Source organism: Pan troglodytes, chromosome 15, assembly GCF_028858775.2.
Source record: "Pan troglodytes isolate AG18354 chromosome 15, NHGRI_mPanTro3-v2.0_pri, whole genome shotgun sequence".
Classification (NCBI taxonomy): Eukaryota; Metazoa; Chordata; class Mammalia; order Primates; family Hominidae; genus Pan; species Pan troglodytes.
In genome coordinates this window covers 30,671,196-30,691,486 of record NC_072413.2, presented here as the reverse complement: position 1 = coordinate 30,691,486, position 20,291 = coordinate 30,671,196, and the positions used below count along the sequence as shown (strand labels likewise).

The following is a 20,291-nucleotide window of genomic DNA, read 5'->3' as shown; positions in this document are numbered from 1 at the left end:
TGTTTGTTTGTTTGTTTTGTATTTTTAGAAGAGACAGGGTTTTACCACATTGCCAAGGCTGGTCTCAAACTCCTGATCTCAAGTAATACACTCACCTCGGCCTCCCAAAGTGCTGGGATTACAGGCATGAGTCACTGCACCAGCCTGGTATTTATTCTTGATGTAAATGGAAGTGAATGCATTACTTCTCCCAATGACATTAATTTTTAATGCCTAACTTTTAATTATAGAAAGCCTTTGTAGAGGGTAAAGGAAATTCGGACATTGTAGAGCAGACTGGAGAGTTAATTTGTCAGGGTGATGATCTCTCCTGCAATCTCATCTTCTACCTGGGAATGAGAGCTTCCCCAAAGTTCCTGATGCTCATGTATGTGAGGAAACCTAATGCAAACAAGAATCCAGGTATCTATCTTTTACTAAACATTGTAGAATCAAGATTGTGGAATCAAGTATGCATTGCTAATATCTCTCTTACTCTCTCAGAATCTTTCCATTTTGAAATCAGGAAGAAAGTAAACTGAAAAAGCAATATGATATAGTATACTACAGGTATTAACTTGGAGTCCCCCATGAATGGGTTTCAAAGGGTCTCTTGATATAGTATGCAAAATATTACTGGCACATGTGTGCAATGTCTTGAGAAGACAGTTTATAGTTTTCATCATATTCTCAAAAAATTACCAATCTAAAAAGGTTAACACACACTTTAGGATTAGAAAGACCTAGTTTTTATTCCTAGCTCTACCACTTTGTAGTTGTGTGATTTTAGGCAAGTAAATTACCCTCTTTGTACCTCAGGTCCCACACTAGAGGGCCAGATATTATTTTAAAGATTAACTGAGATAATTCATGTGCTTTGAGGAAAACAAAGCATAAAGGATAGGTAGCTCACTCGAATTATTACTAGAAGAGTAAAGGACTTGAGAAATTTTAAGAGGAAGAAAGGGTCCTCACCCAGATGCAGAAAGAATAGATTGGGGATCAAGGCCACAAACTTGGCAAAAAATTTACAGTTTGCTTAGGGTGTACTTGGTTATTGTCACGAAATGTTAGGGTTAGAAGGTACTCTGTAGTTCCCTCCGCTTACAGTGATGAAGCTGAGACCCAGAAAAGGGAGGCATTGCCACGTTATAAAGTTAGTAATAAGATGTGGATGCCAGATTTTGGTTCTAGTCCAGGCAATTGAGAACAAAGAGAAGCTGCCACTGAGGTATTGTTATCCAACTACAAATGAAAATCACTCAACTTTACCTCATTTATAGATGTTTTCCTTCCCTGAAAAAGGACCTTTGGTCCGGGGCATCATTAATCAAAATGTCCAGTGCATTTCATTTCTAGTTCTTCCCATTTGCTGTCCTTACTACAGAAAAAGCAATGTGCATGGGTAGATTTGTAACTGATTTAAATATGTCGGTGTACTTGTTTTAACCTTTGAAACCAAGACTCTTACTGTAGGAGCTGTTAGAGAGAAGGCCATGAGTGAGCACGTCCTCTCATTTGGACAGATAATGGATGTAAATGAATTATTAAGTTGCCAACTAGTCCAAGATGGAGGGAGATGCATAATTCTACTTTCTCTCAAACATGATTATGTGATACACTGATAATTTTGAAGAGTTGAATTAATAAAAGACTTTCGAAGGGTTTCAAAATTTAACTTGACCCAAACTTTAGGTTGTATTAACTAGAGTCTGCTATCTTTGAAGAAACTTAATTAAGGTTACCCAACATCTCATTCTTATTGTTTAAAAATGTCAAATTTTGCTCTGGGTTAATTCCAGGAAAATTCTGCTTTTTTGGCCGAGTCCTAACCCCAAAGCTTCTATGAACAATTACACTAATTTTTAAATACTTGTGAATGAAATGTCCTTGGGAAGTTATGGTTATTTTTAGTACGCCAATGCCACTTAGAAAGAACAGAAGGAAAATTTAAAATCATAACATGAGGATTCAGTCAATTAGTTGACCAAAATAGAATTTGCAATTTTATACAAAAAAGTAGGAGAAACTGCCCTTAAAAAGCTCTTAGCTTTGTTTGAGGAAACTAGAAAACAACATATGAAAAAAGCAAATGAGAATGCAAGGTAGTAAACACTGGTGCTAAATTATGTATCAAGAGACAAGGTGCTCTCAGAGCAGTGCAGGCTGAGTGTGCATGAAGTTTTTTAAGTAGAGAGACGAGTTGTTTGCTAGGCCTTGAATCACTGGTTTTAAGTCAAATATGGCTGAGAATAGTTGTAAATATGGAATTCATGCTGTGATGTCTAGCTGGGGTCATAACATGAGGAGAGGAAAACATAATTATCTTAAATAGTTTCATTTCAGAATAAGAATTTTTTGCTATCTTTGGCTAAGAAATCTATAAAAAATCAATAAAAGACCACAAACAAATAATTTAAGTGTGATGAGTAAAAAAATACCACATTTGCTTTTTAAAATAAAAGTAGAAACCATAAAATTCTATCAAATAAATACATTGTCTTTATAAAGCCTTTTGCTTTAAGTGTCAATAAACTTGTTCTGGAAACCTGCAACGCATTCATGGAATTGCATTTTTAAAGGTGTACTGAATTTTAAAGTAACTACATTAAACAGTTATAAAATATTTATACTTTTGATCCCGTAGCAGACAAAAAAAATAGTTGCTTGTAGATCTATAGGAAATCTAAGCCTAATAATCTTGAAAATTAAAAAAAAAAAAACAGATGTCTACTAGCTCTAAGAAAACTTATCATTTTCTAACAATCTATTCTTACATGTCTATAACTTAATCTATGATAGTAAAAATAAATTTTTTTTGAAATACAGATATCTCAGGTTTATAACTACTAAGAAGAGATACATGTAGATCACAAGAAGCAGAAAGGAGAAAAATGAAAAGGAAACCTTGTATCCTACATATACAAAATAACATCTTCTGTATTAATCCATACAAAGTTTAGATTCATTTTTATTTACCTAGCTCGTTACTCATTATAAAAGAGCATAATCCAACAGATTATGGGATAACTACCAGAATTAACACATTTATATAGAATTGAGCACATCAAGTCCATATGGTATTTAACAAATAGTTTTTGCCATTATAATGAGGTAACTGTGTACCCACTTATACAAATCCTACATTTGTCTATACAAAATATTGCACAGAAAATTCAAATAAGCTAAAATACACCATCTTTGAATCTCTTCTTATGGTAATGACATCAAGTTATCAACCAACATAATTTACCTTTAAATATTATTTGATGCATTATATATAAAATTGCAAATAGAACTTTTGAGGTGAGGCTTTCTCCCTCAAATCATCCCTAAATACAAAATGTCCAGCACACCCAGGAATCTGATTCACACCCTCAGATTTCCAGTATAGGTATGAGAGCTAGCTTTCCCTAAGGAAGATCTGCCAATTATTTAGAAGTCTGTTAGTTTGTATGTATTTAATCAACAAAATAAAGGAAACAAATTTTATGCTAATTGTCTCTGGATTTCAAAGTCATACAAATGTATCAACAAAAATAGGTACTTATGGAATAGAAAAAAAACAGCTGGAGTAGTAATATCTCAAATTGAATGCTGTGTCTATGATTATGTTATGACAGACACCATATGAAAATAAGGGGAGAATTGGCAGGGCACAGTGGCTCACGCCTGTAATCCTAGCATTTTGGGAGGCCAAAGCAGGCAGATCACTTGAGGTCAGGGGTTCAAGACCAGCCTGGCCAACATGACAAAACCCCGTCTCTACTAAAAATACAAAAAAAAAAAAAATTAGCTGGGCATGGTGTCACATGCCTGTAGTCCCAGCTACTCAGGAGGCTGAGGCAGGAGAATCGGTAGAACCAGGGAGGCAGAGGTTGCAGTGAGCCAAGATTGCGTCATTGCACTCCAGCCTGGGCAACAGAGTGAGACTCCATCTCAAAAAAAGAGAAAAGAACCTGAAACCCACAAAAGGATTAACCAGCTTGGCTGGCAAGATGGTTTAACCAAGCAGATGACATTTTAGCTATGATTCAGAGTACGTACAGCAATTTTTCCAGGCAGAGAAGTTTGGGGTAAAGAATAAGGTAATTTCCCAGACAGAGAAGAAACCATATTCCAAGGTATGAATTTCTGAATGAGCATGGCTTGTTACAGATGCAGGAAGGAAAATGTCGAGAGAAGGAACAACAGGCCAGCTGGTCTAGATTTTCAAGGAACTTAAAGGCCATGCCCAAGCATTTGGACTGTGGGAGGACAGATAGAAGCTAACAGAAGTAAACACTGCACTTAAATGTATTATAAAACAGCATTTTATTCCTAGTTACTTCCAAGATAGGAGCATAGATACATACATAAGAGGTAGTCTCCTATGTGGTATTATTTGAAGGACTCAAGAATCACCCTTAGTGACAATCTCTCTCCTCATCATGCCTGACTCTCACTATTACAGAAATAGATTCCATTTTCCCTTTGCAGAGGTAAATGTTGAAGATGCAGCTGTTGTTAATACTACTGCTTGAATTACTTTATAGAGGCTTTTAATAGAAATTACATTTTTGGAAAAGAGGAAAAAATGCAAGAAGCACTGAAGACCTTCTTCATAATTTGCCAAAGGCCAGTTTGTCAGACTTCTGAACTCATTCTCCAGTAGACCTTATAATTATTCCCTCTTTCTTGAGAGAACAGCAGATCACTTCCCATATTGAATTTCACATATTCCTTCTCCATTTAGTGATATATTTGGCAAATCTTCCTTATTCAAATAATGAAGAAAAATGGCGCATTAAAGTATCGCAGAACAATAGAAGCAGCTTACACCAGAAAGCCCACTGATAACAGCCACATTGTTAAAGTGGACAGAGAAGAGATTTCTATTCAGTTCCTTTTGATTCTATTCACATTTATACAAAGAAAAAACAACCCTCAGCCCTAATACCAAGTGACAAGAGCCATATAAGTTCAGTTTGAGTGGGATGAGGGCAAATTAAACTGAGAAAACCAATTGCCTCTAACTCCTCTGCTTGCTCTCTGGTCTGATGAACTTTTTCTTGCTTCCCACTTCCACCACCCAAGCCCAGCTACTCTGCATCACTTACTCAACAGCCTCATAACTGTCTCACATCTCTCCCCTTTCCAGACTAACCTGAACACACTTGCAAAATCACCCTAAGACACAGTTTTGTTTTTCTACCACATTATTGCTTTATTTGTGGGTGTCTTTATGACTACCTTAATCAAGCCCAGACTTCTCTGAGCCATTTTAAATTTTTGTGGTCTTTCATAATGTGTTTCCACCAGGCTCAATAATATGTATATACCTCCCATCATGCCTTAGCTCCAGACAAGAAAAGAACCATTCTGTCTTTCATATCCAAAACACCTTTGCCTATACAAAGATGTTTGTGTCTCTCATGACTATGTAAAATAGCCACATAAGGCCCTGCAGGTAGTACACTGACAACTTCAACAGGTGTCTTTCATATGTAACCTGAAAAACCATAGATGGGCAGCATAAGATAGTACATTTAAAGTATATAGGCAAGTGTCTGGCATGTACTTACTCCCTTCCTTCCCTTTGCGTATACTGACTTTATGAAGTTACTTGAAAAACTGAAGAAGTTCAAACAAATCATGTGGAAGCCCTCGCTCCTGAGGGGAAAAAAAAGTGTATTTAAATCCTTGGCTGTCTGTTTGGAAGGAAAGGGAGAATGAATGGAACAAGCAAGATGTATCCAAAAGCCCTCTGCTCTGAAGCATCTCCTTCCAGGTGTTGTCAGCTTTGGCTATGCAATGGAATCACCTGGGGAGTCTTTAAAAGACTGATGCCTGGGTCCAAACCCAGATTCTGACATGACTGCTCTGGAACATGGCCTGGGCAATGAGTTGTGTGGGGGGTTTTTTGTTTTTTTTGTTTTTTTGTTTTTTTTTTTTTTTTTGAGATGGAGTCTTACTCTGTTGCCCAGGCTGGAGTGCAGTGGTGTGATCTCAGCTCACTGCAAACTCCACCTCCCAAGTTCAAGCAATTCTCTGCCTCAGCCTCCTGAGTAGCTGGGATTATAGGTGCCCGCCACCACGCCCAGCAAATTTTTATATTTTTAGTAGAAACAGGATTTCACCATCTTGGCCAGGCTGGTCTTGAACTCCTGACCTTGTGATCCACCTGCCTCGACCTCCCAAAGTGCTGGGATTACAGGCGTGAGACACCACGCCTGGCCAGACAATGGGTTTTTTAAAGCTTCCCAGGAGATTCTACTGTGCAGCCAAGGGTGAGAACCATGGTTTCTACACATGCGATAGCTTGAAATCAATTGATTTGTTAACATTTATCATTAAAGATGTTCATTTCTTGTTCCACTCACCTCCATGTTAGGATACTAGTCATTCACATCTTACTTCCTTTTCACTTTAATTATATTACGTTTCCCCTCTTTTGAGATGTAAAATTTTGAAGACAGCAGAGTGGGCAAGGTAGCAGCATAGGTACCTTATTCAAGGTAGCTATGACAACCCTACTCAAAGGGACCCCAGGACTTCATCTATGTCCCCATTTCAAATCACTCACATTCCTACTTATGATGAATTAAAATACACATAGGTTGGATCTTCTTAATAAAATAAGCCCCCCACCCTCATATCCGTTCCTCTTAACTGTCTAATGTAAGAAAACCAGAATTTTTTTTTTTAAGAGATGGGATCTTGCTATGTTGCTCAGGCTGGAGTGCAGTGGCTATTCACAGGTGTGATCCCACTACTGATCAGCATGGGAGTTTTGACCTGCTCCATTTCCAGTCTGGTTCAGTTCACCCCTTCTTAGGCAACCAGATGGTCTTCTGCTTCCAGGAGGTCACCATATTGATGCCACACTTGGTGTGGACATCTGATTGGCATAGAGCACTACTGCCCAGGACTCCTGGACTCAAGCAATCCTCCTGCCTCAGCCTCCCCAGTAGCTGGTACTACAGGCACATGCCTCTGTACCTAGCCGGAACTATTATACTTTATAGCCACTCAAATTTCTCACATCTGTACAAGGGTATGAAGCCAGTGCACCAAAATAGAAAGAATATTAGACTTGAGGCTCAAAATACATGGTTTGACTCCCAAGTTGATCACTTAACCTTTTGAGACTCAGTCTCCTCATTTCTAACAGAGGGTTATTGTGAGGATTAAATAAGATACTATAAGTAAGACTCCTCGTATATATTAGATACTCTATAAATGCAATTGAAGTGAAAACTCTCAAGGCAAGGAAAGAGTTAACTCATATCCTACCTCTGGTGGATGCCCCTAAAAATATCTAATCCTGTGAGACCACAAAAACAGATAGCTATTGTTGTTCAGTGAGAGCTCATGGTGACATTATTAAACAAACATCTTTTAAAAACCCCAATAACACTTCTCTAATCAAAGTAATGCCAGTTTCTTTAGATTTTTCTCAAAATCCTTTTATGAAATGTATTACTTTCTCTAAACTGTTTTCATTATTTCTTTCAAATTGTAAAATCTGTATTAATCTTCAGTTTCCATGCTACTTTTGCTAATGAAAAATTACACAGCTATACAATCTGTTAGACTGAGCCACCTTGACAAATAATGCTCCCATTCTGAGCTCTAAATACATTAGTGCATGTGGCTAAGGTTCATGTATAGCCAAAGATCTTCTGCGATAATGTGCCAGGAACCACCAACATTAGTTTTTCTATATCTTAATCAAGAGTGTTCATAAGTAGTCCAAAACAGGTGCTAGGTCTGAGGCTTATATCATCTCCCCAAATCATGATGAAAATACATCGATCATTCAACAATCAAAAAAGGATTTATTTAGCACTTAGCCTGTTTTCCAGCATTGGATGGGGAAGAGAGAGAGAGATAATTATTCAACAATTAATTGAGATAGACTTTTCCCCACATAATTGGGTCTTCTAAATATCTAAAATTAGCCATTCAAACATCAGACATCCTTTTTATTTCAACCATTTTTATTAGTTGATGATACCAAATAGTCTTACACAATCTTAGCACTAATTGTAGAAAAAGCATTTCCACTAATAACCACCATAATGAAACCACACTCTCTTTACACTTGACCACTAGTATCCAACTTCCCTAAGAAGACACCCTAAGGAAAATGTACAGTCAGTCATTCAGACCACTATAACAAAACACCTTAGACTGGGTAATTTATAAACACTAGAAATTTATTTCTCATGGTTTGGAGGCTGCAAAGTCTAGGATCAAAGCACCAGCAGATTCTGTGTCTGGTGAGGGCTTACTCTCTACTTCCAATATGGCACCTTGTTGCTGCCTTAGCTCCCTGTAACCTTTCTTTATGAGGTCACTAATTTCATTCATGAGGGTAGAGCCCTTATTATTTAATCAGATCCTAAAGACCCCACCTCTTAATACTATCACATTGGCAATTAAGTTTCAACATACGAATTTTGAGATCATAGCACCCATCCACCAAAAAAAGGATTACAGCCATAAATCTGGGCTTTGGGAAAATAATAAATGTTACCATCCTCATACCCATCAACAAATACATCAACCTCATCTTCCAATTTTCAGAGATTTGGGATATGCTTTTGGGGTTGCTGATTTGATGGGTATATCGTGTAAATTTTAATCCCATATAAGAATTAAAACAATAATGTTACATAAACAGCACCAGATTACATTTCCTTGTATAATATGTTCCAAAATTAAAGTATATATCAAAGATCTTGAAGAAAGTTGGGAATGGCCTAAAGCAGTCACTATCAAACTGTTATGGCGTTGATTCAAAGAAATACATTTTTACACCATGACCAAGAACTTGGTTTTAATTAAATCAAGTTTTTTTTTTTTTAATACTTTAAGTTCTAGGGTACATGTGCACAATGTGCAGGTTTGTTACATATGTATATGTTCGCCATGTTGGTGTGCTGCACCCGTTAACTGGTCATTTACACTAGGTATATCTCCTAATGCTATCCCTCCCCACTCTGTGTGATGTTCCCCACCCTGTGTCCAAGTGTTCTCATTGTTCAGTTCCCACCTATGAGTCCATCAATAATAGACTGGATTAAGAAAATGTGGCACATATACACCATGGAATACTATGCAGCCATAAAAAAGGATGAATTCATGTCCTTTGTAGGGACATGGATGAAGCTGGAAACCGTCATTCTGAGCAAACTATCGCAAGGACAGAAAACCAAATTTTACAACATAGCACTTATCATTATTCATGAAATCCTTTTCTAATTATTGTTTAGCTCTTTATTTCACTAAACTGATTTCACAACCTGCTAAATGGGTTAAGATCTATTTGTTGAAAAATAGTGATCTAAAGGGCGAAAATGAAAATAACTACTCTTCGCAGAAAAGAAAGATATTTTGTCTTCAATCTTAAACCAGGGCTTATTATATTTAAGATGTGCTGGAAACCACTCAAAGACGGTATAAATTGAATGCTTCAGGCTTTAACACACAGTCAAGTTAACATTAAGATCAGAATCCACCAAGCCAGTAACTTTTAATGTCAGAAGTTTAGTTCCACTAAGAGTTCCTTCCCCTTATCAAGAATTTATGAGAATCCAAGGGCATGTTTTAGATATGCCCATGAATCAACCCTGGCTGTTGCTCACTGTCACGACTATGGACCCTAGACACCACAGTTGTCACCTTGGTGGCACCACTGCCATCTGAGGCAGCACTTGCTAGTTATGCTCCAGCAGTGAGAGAAAGAGAATAATCCTTCCCTTTTGCACCTGCTGAACAAGGGGAAAGTTGGCTTCAGCCACTGGGGAGGTCCTCCAAGTCACAACCGTAGCCCTTTCCCCTCATTAGTTATCCACACTGCCCTGGTGCCAGCCCAGGTTCCAGGCCTGGGAACATACTGTACCACAACTCACCATCCCCTTTCCTCCCCACACTGGGGCAGACTCCTTGTCCCGTGGTGACAGAGAATCCTCTCCCAGGAGCCCCATTATCCTTGGACTTCCAACATCTTCAGTCCATCAGGTCCATCTGATGGTGCCAAATCCCAGCTGTGGAGAGGATTCAATCCTTTTTCCCAGTAGGCACTCCAGACCCCATGTGATCACTGGGTATGTGCATTAACTTCAGACGTCCGAGACATCTCAGTCTGGGTACAGCCCAGTCAGAACATCTTGTAAACAGAGTCTCTGTTGACTACTCTAACTTTGAGAGTCATGTCACAATCAAAGATACAGACCCAAATCTCATGTGGAGGTGGCTTAGGACAGAATCTACCTAATGTGGGTTTTGGGGGAGCTGATTCCAGAAAGCCACTTCAAGGCTTCTGTCTGTTATCCAGCCGTATCATTTAGCCTATGCTAGCTAGCCTACACCTTGCCTCTTTCCTGCTATCACGTTTCCAGGAAAACAAATAATATTCTCCCTGAGAAGACTGTTAATCAGGAAGCAGAGATACCTACTTTGCCTTTTTAGCAACCAAATACATTCACCCAAACCAGAGGTCTCAGTTAAAATCAAAACCTTTAAAGGTTCTTGATCTGGTTTTCCTGTACAGCACAGCTTCTGAATCCAAAGAAGGTGGAGAGATTCTAAATTTGGTTCAGCTGGTTTCTCATACTTCTTACTGAAGAATATCTGGAAGCTAAGAAGCAAAATATGTAGGTTTCATTTTCAGTTTTAAAAATAATGGAAAAAAGTACTCAGTATAATATATTTCATTGTTTCCAATGTTCAATCTCTGCTTTTATTCACTCTCAAGAATAATCACTCCCCCATGGGAACTTTATAACAGTTGTCTGTAGTTCATTCTGGAGGTAAAATTTCCCCTAAGAACTTGGAAATAAGGGAGATAAGAGTGGTCTCTGGGAAACAGACTTTAGGATCAACACAATGACCAGAAGATAAAATCACTTTTAAAGAAAAAGAGTGTCTCTGGGTTTAGAAGACCTGAGAGTATGCCTATTAACCAAAATCATTACCAAAGAAGTTGTACAACAAAAAGGGGGATGTGAGAGGGGCCAGGCACAACCATTTACAGAAGGAGAATAGACTTTCCTGGGCAGACTCCCCAGACAAGATCCCCCAGATTTCTGAACCACTCACAGACCCTTCCTAATGGGAGAGCAATGCCCCAAACATATTGGGCCTTGATTCATCCAATGCCTTTGTCCTAATTCAATCCTCATTGAGCAGCCTTCCTTATGTGACTTGCTGTGCAAGCCTGTCTATGGGGAAAGAAGGCACTGACCACATAGGCTTGGACTCACCTATACAACAACAGGTGTGAATTGAGTCCTAAGTGCCTGGCCCTGTCCTAGACAACAGACATACAATAGAAAACTTGACAGCTCAGGTCCTTAGGGAAAACACAAACAAGCAAATAAATAAATAACTGCAGCTAGTGATAAGAACCATTAAAAAAATAATAAAGGCCACGCCTGTAATGCCAGCACTTTGGAAGGCAGAGGCTAGAAGATCGCTTGAGCCCAAGAGTTCAAGACCAGCCTGGGCAACATGGTGAAATCCCATCTCTACTACACAAAATACAAACATTAGCTGGGCATAGTGGCATGCACTTGTAGTCTCAGCTACTTGGGAGGCTGAGGCAGGAGCATCTCTTGAGCCTAAGAGTCAAAGGTTGCAGTGAGCCAAGATTGCGCCACTGCACTCCAGTCTGGGTGACGGAGTGAGACCCTGTCTCAAATAATGATAATAATAATAATAAAGCTAGGTGATGGACTAGATAATGGCTGGGTGGTAGGGGTTTTAAGAAGAGGGATCAGGAATGGCTTATTTGAAAAAAGGACATTTAATTAAAGAGCTGAGACAGAGCCTACCCTAAGCATTTTTCAAAAGCATTTTCCAACTACGTTTTTTAAAAAGTTATGTATTGACATGATGGTAGAGAAGAGCATGATGAAAAGACTTAGAACCAGCAGTGTGAAAGGGAGTATGAAGTGTGTAGACAAGTTAGGTAATGAGTAGCTTCTTTTTTTGTGCTTGCCCTTCATCAAACACAGCACAGACCCTACTTCCTCACTGCCAATCCCTGCCCAACCCTCTCCCAGGCTTGCATCTCCAGATGTTAAACATGACTGTCCCTCTGGCTGATAGCTTGGTGAGGATCCAGAATCTGCCATGTAACAATGGGGAAAGAGAGCTTCTCCGCAGAAGGAACAGGAAAAGCTGTCAGACAAGAACAAACCCAATGCTTCTTTGGAACTTACAGTGAATCTGCAGGTTTATGAACAAGGGGAAAAGTACAGGAGCCAGGATCAGAGGAACAGCCAAGAGCAGAGTCACAGGAAAAAGCTTTAGTTTTATTGTAAGTCCAATAGGAAGCAAGGAAGTGACATGACCTCATTTACATATTTATTACTTTAGTTTTTTGAGACAGAGTCTCACTTTGTCACCCAGGATGTAGTGCAGTGGAGCATCAGCAGCCTCAATTTCCCAGGCTCAGGTGATTCTCTCATCTCAGCCTCCAGAGAAGCTGGAATTACAGGTGCACACCACCATGCCTACTAATTTTTGTATTTTTAGTAGAGACAGGGTTTCACCATGCTGCCCAGTCTGGTCTCAAACTCCGGGGCTCAAGCAATCTGCCCATCTCTGCCTCCCAAAGTGCTAGGATCATAGTCTTGAGTCACCATGCTTGTTTACATATTTAAAAGATCCCATTGGCTACTGGGTGGAGAATAAACGGCAAGGCTAAAGGTAAAAGAAGCAGCAAGATTAGTTAGAAAGTTCTAAAAGTAGCCTAGGCAAGCAGTGATGTGGCTTGACTAGGATGGCAGCAGTAGTGTTGGAGAGAAGAGAGTAACTTTAGGGCATATTTTGGAGATGGATTCCCAGGACTTGTTGATAGACATGTATGTGGAGTGGAGAGTCATGCTTTGGCTTAACAGAGTAGTGACGTTTACTGAAACTGGTAAGATTGGGAGAGGATTAACAGCTCTTTGATGGGCTTGAGATGCCCACTAGAGACAAAAGTGGAGATTAAGTTAGGCAGCTGGGGCTCCTGGGAAAACACTGAGATGAACATATAAATTAGGCAATTATCTGTGCCTAGATGATCTTTAAAGCCATGGGCATTCCCAGCCTTGAGATGGTTATTTTTCACTGTAAATTAATAAATTGGGTAACTTATCAAGGTAGTAGGAGCCAAGCTAAGATGCCCCATCACAGCTGGCCATCCCCAGTCTGGGCCCGCCATCTGCTTTGCCAAAGGCCTCAGTTGAGAGCTGCTTCTACAAGGTTGTTTTGTTGTGTTTCCACATATAAAACTCTGTGCCCAAGTTCCCCTTTATTCTTATGATCAACGTGGAAATCAGAAAAAGTGATATTTATTTAAAATATTTTTGAAAAAATGCATGACAGTGCTTATTTGGTGGAATAAAGAAATATTATACAAATAAAAGAGAAACTTAACTAAGTAGATTAAGCGATATAACCAAACACTTGTGTAGACCTTTTTTGAGGCCACATGCAGTAACCAGAGCTCCTTGACTTTGAACTCAATGTGGAAAGGCTCTATTGGTTAAGTAACCTAATGAAACTAGTACCCCGAAAAGTCATGATAGACATCCTAGAATAAAATGAACATAGGACAATTTATATTTATCCCCTTAATAGTTATTGACTGAGTAACTACTATGTAATTACTGTGTTGACTTCATGCCCTCCTGGGGCTCCTTTCTCAGCAGGGGAGACAGACCACACTAAGGGATGGAGCTGATGGAGGTGGGTGTGAAATACCTTTTGACCAAGGTAAGAACATGATAGGCAGTTCCAATGAGAAAAAGACATACAACCCTAGAGTTGGTTTCTCAAACACTAAATATAACCCTATGTTAATTGTACAAAAACTTTACATTCTTATTTGGAACTAAAATTTAAATTTTCACTTCCAAGTTGTTAATGTAATTCAATAAAGTTAATTGACTCATTAATGTCTTTAATAGCCCTTAACAACACATTTTTTTTACTGAGACTTCTAAAGATATTTCCCTTTATTGTCCCCACCTTTTCTGTGTAAGTCTGAAAGATTCCAGAAAGCAGTAGTTGACTTTCCTTATAAGCCGAACCCCCTATCTACTTATGGGAGCCACATGTAAGGGTAGCCTTGGAGGGGACAGAGAAGGGAAGGGGGCAAAGCAGAGCCTCCAAATTTCTATTTCACTTTAACCTCAAGGAGTTGGAGACCTGCTATTCTGATTATACAAACCATGTTTCACAGACTGAGTCAAATCACTCCCTGCTGCAACAGCAGAAAGATGGCTGGGGTTTGCATTCTGTTGAAGCTAATTCCTAGCCATCTCTCTGTTGCCTTTTTGTACTTTTTTCCCTAACAACCTGTAGAAAACAGACACTAGACCTGCTCAACCTGGGAGAAGCCCAGTCACCTTTAAGATTCTGGCTCTTTTGTTCTCTCCCCCGACCACACTCATTTGAACACTTTCTGTAATGGGTCAGCTGGGCTCTGGATCTGCTGAACCAGCCTGAGAAGGCTGAACCTGCTCTGCTCTAGGCTCTATGCTTCATTTTAAGTGCTCCTCTTTCCCACTCAGGCTGATGGCTGCATCCTGTAAACCATTTAAGTGTTAAGATCCAAGAATGTTTGACCTTTCATTTCAGATTATTTAGGATGAACCAGTTTAGGTAAAGGAAGTTTCCTTAGTGTTACTTCTAATTGACTAGAAATTTACCATGGGGTTTGTGGCCAGTGCCCTGATTGGTTATAAACCTGTCTTGCTCTGCAGGTCACTGACCTGAGTGTGTATTTCCCTCAAGGACCTGGGAGAGAGGAGTGACTATGGCAGGGCGAGGTTCACCTTATCTTGAAGTCCCTAGGCCAAAAACGCTATTAGTAGTACTCTTTACTAGCAACTCCATTTCATTATGGCCAACAGTCAGGCTTTTAAAGGGCTTCTGAGTCCACAGACTTTTTTTTTTTTTAATGTCTGAACTTTAGATGAGTTGTCATAAAATCACCTTTGTTCTACATGAAGCATTGTGCCTGGATGAAACAACTCATTGTAAAAGAACATTGCCCTTCCCTACTATGTCAGAATTCACTGTTTGCCACAAAGGCAGCATCAGCTTCAACTAAAGATAATAGTCACATACAAATACTCACAATCACAGCTGCATTTGATATTTTACCTATAAGAGTCTTTTATTAAACCCTTTGTAAGAGTTTTTAAATACTTTTATTCTGTATAACTTATTTTGATAACACTGCGCAAAAATACCCCTCCCTTTCCCCATTTCTCTGCACTATCACCAAAGGCCAGTTGTATTCTAGATAATCAGCACATGTAGTAAAATCAGAGAAGAATTAATTATTTCCATGTTTACCTCTAAAGATAATGGTTTGAAACCTGTTACTGTGCTTTTCTTCCTGGACAATTCCTCACTGGAAATTACAGAACACAGTCTCTAGGTGCCACAGCCTTTTGAAAACTTCTATCCTGAGAGGATCACAGACCTTGCCTTACCTTTAGTTGAACTAGATGTACATCCACATGCTTGCTGTCCGAATCCTGCTGGACTGAATAGGTTAGGTCTCGGACCCTCTCTGAGGTCATCCGGAGCCAGGTCTCAATTTCAGGTAAGTGGAGGACAATCTTCCAGTCAGCCCCTGTGTGTAGTGGGGGTGGCTTTTCATACTGCTGGTCAGAGTCCATGTCCTTCATTGCCTCTTCTCCCTCACCCTGCTCCACAGTGGGTGTCATGTTGATGGCCATGGGTGAAGCATCAGTAGCCATGGGATCCAGGTCCTGTGACCTCAGGGGGGAAAGTGTCACGCTCATGGTTAACATGGAGAAGTCTAAACCTCACTTCTTTCCAAAACAGCTGAAAGGCAAGAGGAAAGAAGAAAGCAAGAGTCAGTCAAGATTGCCAAATAAAGAAATGATACTTCACAGAAGAAACAGGATTTCTAAATTAAGCCAGATTTCTAAATTAAGAAACCATAGCTCATAACAAAAACAGAAAGAGGTGTTTTGATTTTCTACATGGTGGCCCCAAGAGCCAGGAAATAATATGAACATAAAACCACTGTGATATTGCCTACTCTCCCCCCACCGCCCCCATCTATTCTTCCCTCATTTCTTAGTAACAAAATCCTGGTTTTTAGCTGTTCGTATTCCTGCCCAGAATTTAAAACTACATTCCCTATCTCCCTTGCAGTTAGGTGTGGCCATGTTCTGGCCAATGAGTGGAATTGTTGTGTTGAAATTCTGGGAGAGCTGCTTACAGGGAGCTGACTCAATTAGGAGGGGCTCCCTTTATGCCCTTCTACTTTCCTCCCCTTCTTCCAGGCTGTAATGTGGACTTGATGGCTAGAGCAGCTGGCAACTCAGACCCGGAGAGGCCTTTGAGTATGACGGGTGGAGGACGGTGGAGCATGAGGGTAGAAACACAGGTTCCACTTGATACCGGAGGAGCTACCGTACCAGGTCTGATTGCTGCCCTGTACTTCTTTTATGTGAGAAGAAACCAAACTTCGATCTTGTTCAAGCCAGGATTATTTTGGGCTTTTCTACTAGAAATATTCAAACATCATTTTGACTATAAAATCAACATATTCAATACATGGGACAGCTACGTGGGAAGATGTTCTAATCACAAAAAACACTGAGCTGAATTCAGGAGATGTTGCTCCTTTCTATGATTTGTTAGTTAAATAATAACCTGTGACAATCCCAAATCTTTACTTTCCTAGAAAGTATAAATCATGGATTGTACTGAATAGATCTAATTAACTCTCAATCTAAATTACGTTAATATTTGGTTATATGGAATTTTTAGAGGCTTCTGGAATTTTAGGGGTAATAAATTGGTCTGAAATACATAAACAGTAAAATATTAACCAAATAAGTTAAAATAACATAAGTGTAATTCATCAAAAAGTAAGGTTGCATTTTAAGATGAATTTAATAAGTTTAATTATCCAGCTATTAAATTTATCTTTCTTCTGGAACGAGTCTAGTATAAAATATCAACTTTTAGGCTCTTATACTTTAAAATAAATAAGCACTATTTTTAGTCTCAAGAGCAGCTTCTTCTACTCAAGGCAATGAATTTCTTTTTCTTTTATACTTTTTTTTCGGGTTCTACAAATTCAAGTTAGTTTATACTGTTATTTCCCTAAAGATGAAAGGTGACTGACCTAAAGATCAGAAATTAAATGCGATTGTCAAAAAGTAGTTCATATTTGTATAGTAACAAATATTCAGCAAAAAAAAGGAAAGCAAAATTATTTTTACATACCAAAATAGAGGGGAAACTTTTAAAAATGCTTCCAATTTAACTAGAAACATGTATCTTTCCATACAGGAATGAGGAGTGGAAATAAAAAAGTCTTGTTGAGTTGACAAAAGCCTTAAGGCTAAGTTACTCCTATGACAAATTTTTTCAGAATCTTTCCAATACTGCAGTGTAATCCTTTTCCCTAATTTCTCGGGCATCTAACTTTTGAATTCAATGATGAGGAGAAGGCCAGACGTGGTGGCTCACGCCTGTAATCCCAACACTTTGGGAGGCCGAGGCAGGCAGATCACCTGAGGTCAGGAGTTCGAGACCTGCCTGGCCAACATGGTGAAACCCCGTCTCTACTAAAAATACCAAAAATTAGCCGGGTGTAGTGGCAGGCACCTGTAATCCCAGCTACTCAGGAGGCTGAGACAGAAGAATTGCTTGAACCCGGGAGGGGGAGGTTGCAGCGAGCTGAGCCGAGATTGCACCATTGCACTTTAGCCTGGGCAACAAGAGTGAAACTACGTCTCAAAAAATAAAAAATAAAAAAAGAGAATTACAGATAAATTTTTAAAACAAAGTTATTTGCAAAAAGCAAAATATATGTTATAAAGTAGGTTTATCACTTTGATACCTGCCTTAGAGAATGGCTTCAGGCTTCAATTCCACAGCCTTCTCCACCTGATTGCAAAAGGCAGAAATCCATACCCCACACTTTTTTTCTTTCCCATGAATATAAGGCAGATACCCCATATTTTTAACCATGCTTGCATTCAGTTTTAAAAGTAATAATAATACTAGACCCAGCTATTAAAACAAAAAACAATTAGAAGATAACAAAATTTCACTGAGAGGGATAAAACTCCAGGAAGAGTGAGCTACCATACCACTTCTTCATAAACCATACCCCAGCATCAGGCTGATTCCAATTTCTCCAATTTTTTTTTTTGAGATGGAGTCTCACTCTGTTGCCCAGGCTGGAGTGCAGTGGTGCCATCTCAGCTCACTGCAACCTCTGCCTCCCGGGTTCACGCCATTCTCCTGCCTCAACCCCCCAAGTAACTGGGTCTACAGGTGCCTGCCACTATGCCTGGCTAATTGTACTTTTTTTAGTAGAGACAGGGTTTCACTGTGTTATCCAGGATGGTCTCCATCTCCTGACCTCGTGATCCACCCACCTCGGCCTCCCAAAGTGCTGAGATTACAGGCATGAGCCACCGCACCCGGCCCCAAATTTTTAATATTTAAAAAAAATTATTAATCGACCCACTGCCCTCTGGGGGTAAGTTTAGAATCACAATGCTATAGAAGGAATCTGATACATAAAGGTTAATAAGGTTTGTAGGTCAAGAACTTAGAACTGGTTATAAATGAAGACACTGGTGTCACAGTGGTTCCCTCTTCTAAGAAGCCAGAGTCACTGAAACTAGAAAACTGAATGCTGAGCCAGGGCAGCATACAATGAACTGTTTAAGCTACACTGACACATACACACTCACCGCAAAACCCTGCCCCAAAGCCCTGCACAACTGAAAAACAGCGCTTAGTCACCGTGTTTTCTCTGAAACTCCTAAGTCAAGGCAGGGCCTTCTTGGGAATACACATTCTACTGTAAACTAAAAAACACACTAAAGAATTAGCTTATGCCCCAACCTGCAACATTTCCATATATACCATTAGTCCACGCACTAAGCACACTGCAGTTTTATATGATTTGGGGCAAAATCCTCCATACATTTCTTGGCCTCAGTTTCTTCATCTGTAAAATGACAAAACTGAACGAGATAGTCAATAGGATCCCATTTGCCCTAAGAATCTGTGATTGCCTAGGGTTATTTATCCAGAGATTTCAAAGCTGTTGGAAGTTTCTTGCCTATCTTGAGAGCTGTGTAGCTACTGAATGATGGTTCTCCATTTTATCAAAGCCTACAAGTATTAGTGATAGATGTGTCCTACTTAATGAAAAGGAATAAATTACTATCATGAAAACAGCGTTTTGTAAGTCATTATTTACACATTTTGTGTTGTTAATTCTTCCCAGAGGAACAAACATGGGAGATTCTCCCCTCTAGAAGTTTGCCACTTAAGACTGACAAAACAGATGTGGTTATATATGTAGAAGACAAACCAGAATAAAATAAAAATATGAAACAAAAGCATAGCTGGAGAGGAGAAGATGTGCATCCTATATGAGTCAAGTACAAAGAAATCTTACATTCAAGCTGCCAAAGCAAAATTTTCCTGTAACTATAAAACTTCTAACTAGATGCTATGTTTCCACATTTAACTGATCAGACTACACACAAGAGAATTTCTATAACCCATAGAGATAAAACAAAGCGTGCTTTACTCAAGTTTCATTTCAACTTCTGTTTACTTTCCTTCACATATACCTTTGCCACTAGGAAAAGAATGGTATATGTGTCATTAAGCACAGCAAGCCTGGGTAGTAGCATAAAATGGATTAATTGCCCATTTTCATGAAAAGCAATTGCTACAAACATTTTTCAATTTTTAGTAGTTCACATTTAAATGTAGCATATATGGATGGTCATACTCTATTTCTGATTTTAACAAAATCACATCTGATTTTAAAGATAAATTATAATTTTTAAAAAATGCTTCAAATTGTAGAAACCTATAGTAACAGTCTTCGTGAATATTTTTCTTGTTCTTATCAGGACTATTCAAGTTTCTTTCCCATCAAACTAATTACTCCATTTGAATGCAAACAGGAAGCAGGAAATTGAGCATGAGTCTATATTTGTAAATAAGTTTTGAATTCTGTTTTACAAGTCATCTTGTGATAAGATTCCTTTCTAGTCACAGAGACATTTTTTTAAAAGCTTAGACTACAAGTTCTGATGGTGAAAATAAAAAAATTTGATCAAGTGCACACAGGTACCCACCGAGTTACAACTCTGGCTCCAAGATGGTGTGAAAGGAGTGATCAGACAGCTTTTTGGAACCCAGTGACCTCTCATCTCCCTCCCCCTAATCAAATGCTTGTCTGCGGCCACCTTTCCAGCATTAGCGATAATACCACCTTTATCCCAGCTGCTGTT

At 39.1% G+C, this 20,291-nt stretch overlaps 1 protein-coding gene across 7 annotated transcripts in view; it reads right to left on the bottom strand.

Moving 5' to 3' along the window:
* Positions 1-20,291, bottom strand: part of AKAP6 (A-kinase anchoring protein 6) — a 622,676-nt gene that overhangs the window by 382,168 nt on the left and 220,217 nt on the right. For all 7 annotated transcript variants that reach the window (XM_509893.8, XM_016925975.4, XM_054666458.2 and 4 more), the window contains one exon: positions 15,465-15,822. In XM_509893.8, the coding sequence (XP_509893.4) occupies positions 15,465-15,788 (324 nt within the window). In that variant the 5' untranslated portion in view covers positions 15,789-15,822. The remainder of the gene's footprint in view (positions 1-15,464; positions 15,823-20,291) is intronic.